The sequence below is a fragment of the Panthera leo genome, chromosome C1 (assembly GCF_018350215.1).
Source record: "Panthera leo isolate Ple1 chromosome C1, P.leo_Ple1_pat1.1, whole genome shotgun sequence".
Taxonomy (NCBI): Eukaryota; Metazoa; Chordata; class Mammalia; order Carnivora; family Felidae; genus Panthera; species Panthera leo.
Window position 1 is genome coordinate 191,216,191 of NC_056686.1, and position 13,846 is coordinate 191,230,036.

Sequence of the window (13,846 nt, forward strand, 5' to 3'; positions counted from 1 at the left end):
TACAAGGAGAAAAAGAAATCTTTAAATTGAATACTTGCGATACGTCTTCGAAGAATATGTGCCTTGAATTCTAAACAGTTTATTTGTAGGTGTGAAGGGAAACGGAAAGGAAAGGTATATTTCTTGATTATTTGCTTGCTGTTTTGAAGGTTTCCCAAATTAGATAATACGATGACTAATGAAAAGCAATTCACATTTCAACCTCTTGATAATTCAGCACATCGGCGATGAAGACCAGGAGGCTGGAAAATGGCGATGCGAGGAGAATCCCAGTCTTTAAACGAATAATAACCACTTGTGTTTGGATAATTCCCACACGAATAAGGAGCAAGAATAACAAAGTTATGAATAATGAGAACATATAGATGGACATCTTGAAAACTTCCACCGCGCTGAGGACATATCAAATAAGAGCCACGTGGCAGGGAATGGGAATGAATGAAGGAGACAGTGTGTTGGAGATTTGGAGGTCACTGCACTCGATACATCCAAATTCTTATGTATGTTACCTCTGTATTTCGTAAGAGGGCTGTCCCCGCAGAGAGCAATCAGGGCAGCAGCCACAGGTGCCAGCTTGAGCAAGCCCGTTCCCGTGCTGCAGGGCAACAAAACACAGAGACCAGGATGGGAAAGGCAGGGTGATTCTGGGTGACGTGGGTTATAAAGACAATCACTATGAACGGACGCTTCTGACCTTGTGTTCCAAGTTCACATTTTTCATGGTCTGTTTTCCGCTATTTAGATTTTTGACAGAGTAAAACTTGACTTAAAATATTTCATTATTCGTTCATTCATCCATTCATTCATTCATGTGCCCAACAATTATTTATTGGGTGCTTCCTCTGTGCTAAGCACTGTACGAGGCACCAGGGAAACAGGGATACCCCCTGTCTTCACGGAGCAGGCCGGGTCACGTCCTTAGGATATACATGTCTGGAAACCAAAGATACAAGCACAAAAGGAAGACAAAAGGAGCAAGCATTTATATACAAAATCCACCAGTTCATGGGCCCTCACGTAGAGCCTAATTGTTCTTGGCTCACTGGCTTCACAGTTTCAAACCCGCAGAACAATGTCTCACGGGTAGGAGGATTTCTAGAGGCAGGCGTTGATATTAGAAACGATAGTCGAAAGCATAATGTTTAAGGAATCTGAAATAATGAAAAAAATAGCTTGAAAACATGTTGCTATATTATTTATGCAATAAAAAAATAAATAACAAACTGGAAAAGGAAACACTGTTTCCTTTTGTTTAACCATTTTCCAGATGGTTAAACTGTGGTTGCCTCAGAAGGTGGGATTCAGGGTGACTTTTCTTCTTCTGTACTCTTTTCTGTACTTTCCAAATGTTTAATATTTACTATGATTTTTAGAAGTCCATTCTACAGGATGAAGTCAAGACCAAATAAGGTAAACAAAATGAAGTGGGACAGAAGAACGGTGGACCCCAGAGCCAGGGAAGCACACACATACCTAGACACACACACACAGACATACACACAGACACACACCATTTACTTGATGGCATGCGCAATAAAGCCTTTGACATGGTCTAAATTGGCTTACAGGTGCAATGGACTGAATGTTTGGGTCCCCCCAAAACCTGTATTTCAAAATTCTCACTTCCAATGTGATGAAATTTGGAGGTGGGACTTTGGGGGGTGATTAGTTCATGAGAGTAGAGCTCTCATGAACTGGATTAGTGTTCTTACAAAAGAGAATTCAGAGAACTCCCTCACTCTTTTCACCACATAAGGACACAGTGAGCAGGTAGTCCTCTGTGAATTAGGAAGCTAGTCCTCACTAAACACTGAACTGGCCGGCGCCTTGGCTTTGGACTTCCCAGCTTCCAGAACCATGAGAAACGTTTGTTGTTTAAGCCACCGGTCTACAGTACGTTTGTGTAGCATCCCAAACAGACTAAGACAATAGGTTAGCCACCCACACACAGGTTATTCAACCTTAATGCACCTGAGAAACAAAACAAAACAAAAACTGATCATTGCTTACAAGGAAATGAGCAAACAAATAAGCTACCAGGAACTCAAGACAAAAGTGTGATTTTTTTTCCGTGTATAGGCATACAATCACCCTGGCAAAAGGTGTGTGTGTGTCTAGAGTGGAAACGAGTTTGTGTGAAGCAAAAGTAATGTGGATTTGTTTTTTTTCCCTTTTTGCTACCCCTGGGTCTTTTGTATTAGTGAAACTGATAAACGTGTGCTTCTTCGTTCCTCTGCTGAATGAATAATACATTTGCCGACAACAAAGAAGCCTTCTCATGTATCAAACCTTAAGCAAACCTTAGACAACACCAAATGGTCACTGACCAGTGGTGACTAAACACTGCCCTTGAGGTCACAGTGTGACCTTCACATGCTCACCTGTCATACGTCGCTGTGAGAAGGCTCAGAGTGAGTTCTGAAGCTCTGGGATGCACCTGTCCTGGATTTTCCGCCCTGACTCTCTGAAACAGCTCCTGAAGAGCCTTAAAGAGTTGCTGCACAGAGAGGGGGCTCTCTCTTGCTTCCCAGAAACTGTGACGTAGGAGGATGTGCTGAATCAGAGAGCTGTCCATCAAGTCCACTGTAGGAAGCAAACGAAAAGTTGTCTTATTTTCCAATGGGAACAAAACCTTCATATAAAGGCTTCAAATAAAGCAAATGTCATCTAGCATTTAATTAAGACTTTTTTAATCGCAGCTCTTTTCTTTTTTTTTTTTTTAACGTTTATTTATTTTTGAGGCAGAGAGAGACAGAGCATGAACGGGGGAGGGTCAGAGAGAGGGAGACACAGAATCTGAAACAGGCTCCAGGCTCTGAGCTGTCAGCACAGAGCCCGACGTGGGGCTCGAACTCACAGACCCCGAGATCATGACCTGAGCTGAAGGCGGCCGCTTAACCGACGGAGCCACCCAGGTGCCCTGGCAGCTCTTTTCTTTAAAAGGAATTAGATACGACCACTATTTGGATGCATATCTCTTGTGTAGAATTCAGGTCCTATTCTTCTGATAGTAGATTTGATTTTGGAAAAGTGTATCTGTTAGTACAGCATTGTTACCAGATTGTTGCCAGCATAACCTCTAGGATGTTGCTTTATAGAATGAAGTTGAAAGGGGAAAATGTGAGAAATTTGAAAAACAGCCTTCCAAGGAAGTTAGGGCACTGTGCTGAAAAGTGGCGAAAACATTTTTATACTCTTTATTAAATGAATTGAGTAAATTTACCTTTTGTGTTCAAATATAGTTTTCCATGTCTGCACCTTTGCTGCAGAAGGAATATTGTGTTAAAATGCAATTGCCTAAGGTAAAAAAAACAAACAAACCAACCCGTGATCTTTATAATAAAGAGCAGTTGCTGAATTATGAGACTCTTTAAGTCCCTTCCTTGCCTCAGTAATATTTCTTTTTGTTGATCTCCCTTCCATCGGTATTATTATCTAGGGAAGGCACTTAATAAAGTTGCTTACAAAAAATAATGGTTTATTTCTTATGTTTTTTTTTTTTACCACCTCCTAAAAATTTTACAAGGCAATGAATTCAAGGAAGAATGAAATAGAGCTAACCCTACGGTTTCTTGCCGACAGAGGATAACAGACAAAATTAATAAACACCCACTTGCACCATCTGACAGATGATGTCAGTGGCACCCAGAGCTGCTGGCATTGAAAATGCTCCAGTGTGTGAAATGATAAGACCCTGCTTTTCTCTACCTCGTAAATCAGCCTCGCAGATAAGGAATCTAGCAAGTATAATAAAAGTTTTTATTTGTTCTCTGATACTGCTTTCAAAGAGAGTCTGCAGAAGGGAGGAGTAGGTTTTAGGATGTGGCTTTAATAAAACCCTGGGTGCAGGTGGTGGAGGACGCAAACCGTTTTATCGTTGCTCAATCGCAAGACGCATCCCCTTGGCCTGGCATGCGGTAGCAAGGCGTTCTTGTCCCCTGCCACGAGTTCGGTATCACAGCAAAACAGATAACGGTGGAGCGCGTTTGTTCGTCTCAGCACAAGATTTATGCGCGATGCTCTGGGATCCCGCCGTCTGCAGCTCACCGTGTGCTTTATCTCTGGTTTGGGGACTTTTTTGTTTTCAGATTATTGTTTGGATATCGCTTCTAGGCAGAACTTTGAAATACTGGTTTTGTGTATTGTTCATATCCCCAGGAGTATTATTTATACTCGGTTTCTAATGCCAGGGGTAATAAAAAGTTCAAAAAGGTACATCCTCAAATTGTGCCGTTTGTACGTACTCAGGCGTTGATGATAGGGGCTTACACAGACATTCCCTGCTAACTTTCTTTAATGGAGAAGTTCCCCAAGAAAATAGCATAATTGAGCGTAAACCTTCAGTGAGCATATTTTGCCTTTTGTTGATTCCTGGAAGAGTAAATAATACTTACAAGTGAGTTTGTCTGCCTTGCTAAGTAAAAAAATAATAATAATAATAAATCTTTTTAAAAAGCCGAGAATCTTTCTTCAAAGGACCCTTTTACAGAATGTAGTAGAGAAAATAGAGAAAACGAGTTGTATTGGTTGAAGAGATGATCTTTTACATTTCCCTCACTTGCCTGTACTTCCCTTTCCCACGTCCTTTCCTGCTGTGTTCAATAGCATCCATGTGCACTTTGTGAAAGCATAATTTGAAAACCACTGGTCTCTAGAACTTGTAAGGCAGAAGGTAAACTATGAAAAAATTTCTTTTTTTACTTATTAAATTAAAAAAAAAAAACATTTATTTGTTTCTGAGACACAGAAAGAGACAGAGTGTGAGCAGGGGAGGGGCAGAGAGAGAGGGAGACACAATCCGAAGCAGGCTCCAGGCTCTGAGCTGTCAGCACAGAGCCCAGCCCGGGGCTCGAACTCATAGACCGTGAGATCGTGACCTGAGCCAAAGTCAGTTGCTTAACCCACTGAGCCACCCAGGCAACCCCTAAAAAAATTTCAGCCTTCAGGAGAAATGTCATATGTGTAACACAACTTCATTTAGTATGAAGAGATTTTATAATGCAAAATACAGAACTTATTAGAGATGTTGAATCCCTGTTATTTTTCACAGTGAGAGCCCAGTCTATTTCATTTTGGAGAATTTTTAATAAATAAACATCTTTACCACATTTTACCTTAGTTTGCCTATGATGACAGTATAAGAAAAGAAAATCATAGCAATTAAGCAGATACAAATTTAATGCAGAAAAAAAAGCAGTTCTCAGAGAACTCTTGAGATAGTTTTAAAATTTGTGGCCCAAGGATTATTCATCTGAATATACTTTTGCACGTTCAGGGAGAGAGGTACAATTTCAAATGCAAATCTTATGTGGTAGAAGGAATTTAAAATTGTCATGCTTAAATCTACAAGTGGAGATTCCAAACTTATTTTGTAATTTTATTTTGTGTCACTATTGTTATCCTGAAAAGGAAACAAGCAAAAACATGTCCAGAAACCAAGTTAAAAAAAAATTAAAATAAAATCCTCATCCACGAATTATCGTCTCCTGTCGGTGAAGCTACGCGCGTGTGGAACACGCAAGGTGTGTCCCCCCCCTCTCCCCACTCCACCTTCTCTGTTACTAATGTGGTGAATGCACAGATCACACCTTCCGGACCCAGCAGTCGCTCACATGGGGGAGTACTTGTTTTCTCTTGGAATTTCACATCACACATCAGGATCAGATGATTTCGAGTTTTTAACGAGAGCCTGTACTTACATTGGCACAGAGTTTGCACTGATCGTAATTTGAAGGCTGTTCTGTAAATGGAATTCTCAATACTGTTAAGAGCATCTGTAAAGAAAAGATGAAATATCATAAATAAAAAGACCATCTTGTTAGGTAAGCCCCACATCCAAGAGGGGGATCTGAGAGATCACGTAGCTCACTGTTGCAGGTGAGGAAACAGTCTTAGAGCTCTTTTTCCTACCTGCGAACAACGACAACAACAAAAATGTCCTAGGCTGCAAGTGACCTTAGAGGGTACCCTCTGAGTCCACTAAACATTTTAAATAAAAAGGAAACAGCTTGTGAAACAAATAGGATAAAAAACTCTGTGTAGAATATAAACTCAACTTTGTTAATATATTGTAGTCAGATGTACACACATATATTTATAAATGAAGACAGCACAGAACTCTCCATCCATTCATTTGTTCAGCAAATGTTTATTGCACTCCTACTGTATGGCCCCAGCACGATTCCAGGCCTCTGAACTATGGCAATTAACAAAACAGATACAAATCCTTGTCCCGTGGAGCTTAATTTCTAGGAGCGTTTGCCAAATTGTTCATAGAGGATATCTCTGGTTTCTTGAATTCTTAGTACTTACGGTTCTCTTTTTCCTGAAGGGGGCGAGAGGCTCATTCCTGTACAAGAAATTCTGAATACTTTGGATGGGATGTTCAGCATAAGAAGCTTAGAAGTTTTTGTCTGTCTTTAAGGCATGGCTCCTTCCCAAACTTAACTGGATCTGAACTGCCTACCAAGCCACAATGCCCTGGTTTTGGTTGAGAAGATAATGTTTCGTGCCCTGGAGGGTTGTGGGGGGAAAGTTCTAGCTGTTGCACATATGGATACGGAGTGCCAGCCACTATGCTAAACCACTGAGGGGCTTATGGTGCTGAACGAGGTCAGATCCACCCTTCGGGGGTTAGAGCCACCGAAAGCCTCTCCTGGAACGTACACGAATTCAGTGATCGATATACGATCATGAGCGGAAGCCATTTACCTCAGGTAAATGTGCCTTAAAACGTCATTACACAAGCAATCCTATGAACTCTCCACATCTCCCTCCGCCCGCCCCTTTTTTGAACAGATGCAACGATATCAAAGAAGCTACAATTTGTGCTAAATCTTTTGTTATTTAATATTTCCCTATGTTTGGAAAATGTTTTCCAGTTTTCAGATGAGTCCAGTGTTGGAGTATGGAGAAGTCAGAAACCCCTCTGCCCTATAATCTGGAGAAGGAAAACAAATTGAGAGCAGCCATCACGGTGTGGAAATAGTTTTACAAAAATGTAATGCCCAACATTGTCTTTCCTTCTGGAAACTGGCCAGTTTTTGTGCCCTGGCTCCACTCCGATGCAACAAGGGAATATCGAAAATCAGCAAACTAGGGGCTCTGCGGGTTCCCAGATGCTGTCATGGGTGCAAGAGCGATTCTATAGCTGCCCTACCATCTGGCCCAGTGCACTCCTGTCAGATTGCGTTTTGCAGCGTCCTCTGATGAAGTTATGCAGCATAGCGCGGCAAGCTGTGACAGAGTACAGTCTGGCAAATGAATGAGGATCCCAGGTGATTCACTACCAGCTCTGCTTCCTAAAGGCTTTTTTTTTTTTTTGCTTTCCTGTTGGTGGGAGAAAACTCAAGAAAGGAAGAAATCCCTTGACGTCTCAGGCTCAAAGCTATGAAGAGAGTAGTTTCAGATGCTTAAAGAAATAATACAAGCTGCATATGGTCTTGTTCATGGAAGCAATTTGGGAAACACGTGTTGCTTTAAACGATTCTTATTTTTGCTTAGCCAGATCAATACGTGTCAGCACATCAATATGTCTGCTGAGACAGAATGCAATAACCTATCTTTCAGCTGTGCATCATCTCTAGTGCGATGATCCAGAAAGAGAGATTTTTGGCCGGTCGTCCTCAGGGCTTCCAGCAAGCAGCTTCCGCCTGGGAGCCTGTTAGACACGCGTGTTCTCAGACCCCAGCCCAGACCTACTGAGTCACAAACTCTGGGGGTGGAGCGTGGCACTTTAACAAAGGGTCCAGGTGATTCTGGTGGCACTAAACTCGGGAGGCATCCCTTTAGGGAGAGAACGTCGGGCTTTGAACGGGTTATCTACCTCTTCGTATGAAGCTTATTACAATGAGGGCTTCAATTTGGGAACCCCAAAGATGATTTGACTCATCCATATGTCGTTTCAGATAAATCACTTGAGATATGACCGAGGTTTACGTAAAGCAAGTGAACACTCTAGATTTCAGGTAGCAGAATAGGGCTGAAACTCGATTCAGCAATAAAAATGTCACGAGCCAGTCCTGGGCCTACCTTGGCATTCAGAAATATTGGTAGAAAGGGGCACTGGTGTCCCCATGCCCATTTATCAAATATTTATATAGTGACAGCTGTGAGACCTTTCCCCCAACTTTGGGCCCCCATAATACTGTGAACTTACCCCTGACATTAAAATAGGTATAAGGATGTCATTTTAACAGTAAACAAGAAAATATACAAAAATAAGACAAGCTATATGTGAATAGCAATTTAAAGTGTAATTATATTGAGAACAAATCTTTTGTTAAATTACTTTTGGTGCTTTGGGGACAATAGACTAAACTCTCTTCCATACGTTATGAATTTCTGTTTGAAAAAAAAAAAGAAAGAATATCTTTTCAATCACCCACTGGTTTCTTTTTCAGCCAGATGCCAAACGTCTACTGTTCTGTAACTCGGAGGTCTGAAAATACAGCATCTGTGCCTAATTTTTTTTGTTTACAGACTGTGCTCAGAAACTTGACAATAGTACTCACCTTGTTTATCTGGATCCATTTCAGGAATTTCTTAGAATGGCAGTTGGTAAGAGGGCCCCTGGAGCTGGAAATAAATCCATATTTTAAGCAGAAAGGTTTTGCAGTGGAAGGGGAAAGGGGGGGAAACAAAAAGACCACTAAGCAAAGCCATTTCCCCTGTGAAGCAATGAGGAAAAGGTGTTCAGAGAGCCTGTGTACTCTCCTTGGAGAATAAAAATAAGGACTATAGGGGTAGAGGCTTCTTATACTGGCCACGCCTGAAGGGATTCGGGGCTGTACCTCAGAAATTGAGAACAGCTTCTGAGGCTAATATGTGAATACTTAGAACTTTTGAGGCATTATAATTTTAGCAGGAGACTAGATTCTCATTTCAAGAAAATACAAATTTACTTGAATTTTTAAGGGCAAAATTTGAGGCTCTCAATGTTTAAGCTTCTAGCAGTACTATACTAAATAATCGATGTATTAAATTTCTGACAAATACTATCCATTTGAACACCTTATCACAAATATGCATATATGAGTATTGAACACAGAATTCAATTGATGTTTTATTTTAAAGAGAGTAGTCAATTAGCTACCTGCTGTTTCATGTTGCAACTATTGTTCAGACTACATATAAATATAAATAAATAAATAAATAAATAAATAAATAAATAAATCTTTGAACTTATAACAAAAAGAATAAGTTAATGGATTATGCTATAAGAAACCTTACACAGTTCTAAGAAAAAAAACCCATTTTTTAACATAAGCAGTTGAGAACTGTTTTTTAAAGTTACATGACAATTGGGGTGCCTGGGTGGCTCAGTTGGTTGAGCATCCCACTTTGGCTCAGGTCATGATCTCCCGGTTCGTGGGTTTGAGCCCCGCGTTGGGTCTGTGCTGATGGCTCAGAGCCTGGAGGCTGGAGCCTGCTTTGGATTCTGTGTCTCCCTCTCTCTCTCTGCCCCTCCCCCACTTACATACGCTCTGTCTCTGTGTCAAAAATAAATAAACATAAAAAAGAATTTAAAGTTGCATGACAATTAAATTTAAATAGCACTTTCCTCCTCTTCTAATGAATGAATTATTTAATGGCACAGTTTTGCAAACAAAAATTGATTACATAAGTTATTTAAAAATGAGAGCGATAGTGATCATCCCTGACTTGCCCCAAACTAGGAAAGTTCCAAATATATTCAAGTAAGATTTGTTTTGAAAAGTTCTAGCAAGGGCAATCAGATTAGAACTCCTTGGGGGCATACAACTGCTCCCTTGAGCTCTTCCTAAAGCCCCCAGGTAGGTGAGAAGGGTTCAGCCTCCTGTACCATCAACAGTACAGCTGGAGATGAAATTGATCCACCTTCCCGTCAGCTCCTTACCTTTCGGACTTTATGGAAGAAGCAGTTTAGCAAAGAGTCCGTATAGGTTACTCGGCAGTTTTGAAAGAGGGAAAAGCTGAGTCATAACAGATTTCCAGACGTGGCATTCCTATGGAGAGCTGATGTCTTGTTCTGACTGCGCAGCAATTGCCTGTAAAACAATGACATTGAAGTTGCACCCTTTTTAAGGCCTCACAAAAGTGCATTCATTAGTAATAAAGATCTTGAATAATTTAAGGCTACTCCTACATCTCTGTTTCAATGGCTATTTCTGCATTACTTTCATGTGTAGGAGAGGCAAGTAAAGCATCTTCTGGGTGCTATGGAGAGCAGGGGCTACCGTAGAGATTATGAACCGGTAAAAAAGCCTCCACATCCCAGCTAATGGCCACCTTACTGGCCATCCCAGATAAGAGTGACCTGGGAATGAAATCTAATTCATTTGATTAACTCTTATAAATTCAGAGGTATTGCTACACAGTTTAAAAGTCACCAAATATAACGCAGGTCTTCAAAATGGGAATGATTTGTCACAAGTACACATTTCCTCTGAAGTTTTGAGTAGCACCTGAAAACGTCTTTACTTTTTAAGAAATTCAGATGAAAAATAAACCTGTAGGAATCCTAATACGGTTTTATAAATTTTTAAAAAGTGACGTCTCAGGAACCAAATATATTAGAACTTTACTAATGTTTTCAGACTGCCGGGGAAGTAAAGAGCTGATTTTAACATGCCTTTCAAAAGGGTTAGAACCCAAAGTGTGGGTATATTACTTTATGAGTATATTACTTCTCTGCCCTGAAGAGCCAGAATGTCTGGGAGTCCACAGTCCCAATCGAGGCACTTAAAACAATTATGACAAGTGGTCATTAATCCACTCCAGAATATCTCATTGTAAAAATCAGTTTTCAAAAGTATGATATCCAAGGATGGTCAATGTATTCCTGTCTTTTTGAAAAGTATTAGTGTCACACTATTGTTTTCTTAAACTCAAACTTGGGATGTTTTAAAGAATGAAAAATGGGGGCGCCTGGGTGGCTCAGTTGGTTAAGCCTCCAACTTTGGCTCAGGTCATGATCTCACGATTTGGTTCAGGAGTATGAGCCCCGCCTCGGGCTCTGCACTGTCAGAGATTCTCTGTCTCCCTCTCTCTCTACCCCTCCCTCACTCATGCTCTCTCCCTCCCTCTCTCTCTCTCTCCCTCAAAAATAAATGAACATTAAAAAAAAGAATAAAATTGACTCTGTGTTTAAAAAAATAAAGAATGAAAAACTGATTAACAATGGGGCTCACGTGGATCAAGAGGAGGGGAAAAAACAACCCGCCATTTGCCTTTTCATAGATAAATTACATTGATTTTTCTGGGAACAGATAAGACAATGTGGGAAGAGAGTAAGTTTCTCTCACGTGAAATCTCTGTCTTTTGCATGTTGTAGACTCAAAGCTGAAATCGTACTTACGAGGTTCATGTTCCACCATATCTGGATCGAGGAATATAGTATCAGAGGCATTGGTGATAGAGGGATGTTTTACTAAACGCTGCACTGTTGAGATCTGAGCAGCCCTCTGGTGTTGATTAATTATGTGGCTCAAGAATCATAGCGCCACCAACAAAAACAAATGTCCAAAGTTCCAGTCAAAATGACATCATTGAACAGACAAGTATTTAAGTACATACAAAAGAAACCACGGTTTGTCGGAAAGTAACGTAAGCACGTGAGCATGAGCAACTGATAGTCTGAGCTGCAAGTCTGGCTGTTTTGGGACAGGCTGAGGGCTCCCAGGACTGTTTTGGTTTCACTTACTTCTGGAAAGGTTTAGTTAACTGTTGTACCTCCCAGTTCAGGCTCAGGTAGGCTTGGTCACAGTAAGATTTTTTTCTTTTTCATAGGATGTTTTGGGTTATAAATCAAAGCCAGTTACTGCGATTGTACTACACCATAGATCCTCAGTGAGGGGGCATTTTTCGCTGGCATATGACAGTAGGTCCCGTAAATCGTAATGTATAATTGATATTCTTTGCCTCCTGAAACAGAGAAGCCCCACCCTGAGGAAGCAGGGAGGCAGAGGGTTCAAACTTCCCGCACAATCCCAGCATGCCCTGGTTTGGACATAGCAGGCTGCACACCAACCAGAGACTGGGTGACCATTGCTTATTGCGCACGGGGACTGATTTTTGAGGCAGCCAGGGTTCTGTTCACCCTCTATCTGACAGCTTTTTGCACATACATGCGAAGACTCTAACTCCCAAGAGAGAAAGAAGGGGTTTGACACCTTGCACCCTAACATGTGTACGTAGTCCCTTACGTAAATCACAGGATGGCTTTGTACACATATTTACATACGCATGAACAACTTCAAGGAAAAATTGTTACGAAAATCGACTCAGATTAGAATGTAGAAAAGGGAACACTTTGTGTGCCGTTGGTAGGAACGTAAATTGTTACTGCCATTACGGAAAACAATACGGAGATCTCTCAAAAACATTAAAAATAGATCTGCCATATGATCCGGCAATCCTACTTCTGGGTATATACCCAGAGGAAATAAAATCAGTATCTCAAAGAGATATCTGCACTCATATGTTCATTGCAGCATTACTCACAGTCACCAAGATATAGAAACAACCTAAGTGTTGATTAGCGGATGAATGAGTAAAGACTTTGTGGTATGTATATACAATAGAGTTTTATTCAGCCTTCAAAAAGAAGGAAATCCTGCCCTTTGCGACGAGAAGGATGAACTTGGAGGATATTATGCTAAGTGAGGTAAGCCAGGCACAAAGACAAATACCACCCAATCTCACTTACATGTGGGCTTTTTTGAAAAACAAGAAGTTGACCTCATAGTTACAGAGAGTAGAATGGTGTTTTCCAGAGATGGGTGGGGGTGGGTAGAAGGGGAGACACTGATCACAGGCTGCAAACTCATCCTTTAGGCTTCGCTGAGGTCTTTCACGACCCCCCCATCTCAACTGGCTTCAATACATCACTCTACTTGATTCATAGCTTATAAGCAAGCACAAACTGTGGTCTTCTTGGTTTTTTATATTAACTGGTTGACTGGCTTATTATTTTTCTTCTCTAATAGAAAGCAAGCTCCTCAAAGGCGGGAACAAGAGCCCTTTTCTCTTGTCTGTCCCTGTGTGACATTATGATTTATAATAAGTAATATGTATGTGGTCTTTGTCTTTCTGGCATATAGAGCTGTTAAAACCCTTGAGATTTCCTAAGGGATGAGAGGGTTAACATACCTTTTGTTATGCAAATAAGGCAATTATTGGCCCCTTCTAAAAGAGGGGACTGGTTGCCAGGGGAACCAAATTTTAAGTCTTTACCCCTGGTTTGCGGGGGGGGGGGGGGGGGGGGGGGGAGGAGCTAGAGATGGAATTAATCGCCAATGGTCAGTGATTTAATCACTCATTCCTATGCAACAAAGTCTCCAGAAAATCCCAACATGGTGGGGTTCGGAGAGCTCATGGATTGGTGAACACGTGGAGATCTGGGATGAGTTGTGCACTGGACAGAGTGCAGAAGCTTGGTGCCCTTTCCCCATACCCTGCCCTATGTACCCCTTCCATCTGGCTCCTGAGTTACATATCCTTTTGTAATAAACTGGTAATCTGGTAGGCAAAATGTTTCTCTGAATTCTGTGAGCCCCTCTAGCAAATTAATTGAACCCAGGGACAGGGTTGTTGTGACCTCTGATCTGTAAGCTGGTTGATCAGAAGCACAGGTGACAACTTGATTGGTACCTAAGTGGGGTCGTGGCGGGGGGGGGGGGGGGGGGCAGTCTTGTAAGACAGCTCTTTACCTGTGAGATCTGATCTTATCTCCAGGTAGATAGTGTCAGAATTGAGCTAAATTGTAGAACACCCAGCTGGAGTAGGAGTCTTGCTTTGTGCTGAGGAAACCCCGCAGCTCAGAACTGGGAGCAGAATTATGCTTTGTGTCCTCAGTGCTTGCTTC

General features: G+C 41.3%; 1 protein-coding gene across 1 annotated transcript in view; it reads right to left on the reverse strand.

Moving 5' to 3' along the window:
* The window catches only part of DYTN (dystrotelin), a 53,096-nt gene extending 43,074 nt beyond the window's left edge, over window positions 1–10,022 (reverse strand). Inside the window, exons 1-5 of the mRNA XM_042953101.1 lie at window positions 9,878–10,022; window positions 8,514–8,577; window positions 5,700–5,774; window positions 2,382–2,583; window positions 510–595 (exon numbers count right to left, since the gene is read on the reverse strand). Of these exons, the coding sequence (XP_042809035.1) occupies window positions 510–595; window positions 2,382–2,583; window positions 5,700–5,774; window positions 8,514–8,532 (382 nt within the window). The 5' untranslated portion in view covers window positions 8,533–8,577; window positions 9,878–10,022. The remainder of the gene's footprint in view (window positions 1–509; window positions 596–2,381; window positions 2,584–5,699; window positions 5,775–8,513; window positions 8,578–9,877) is intronic.
* Between the last annotated feature and the right edge of the window lie 3,824 nt (window positions 10,023–13,846).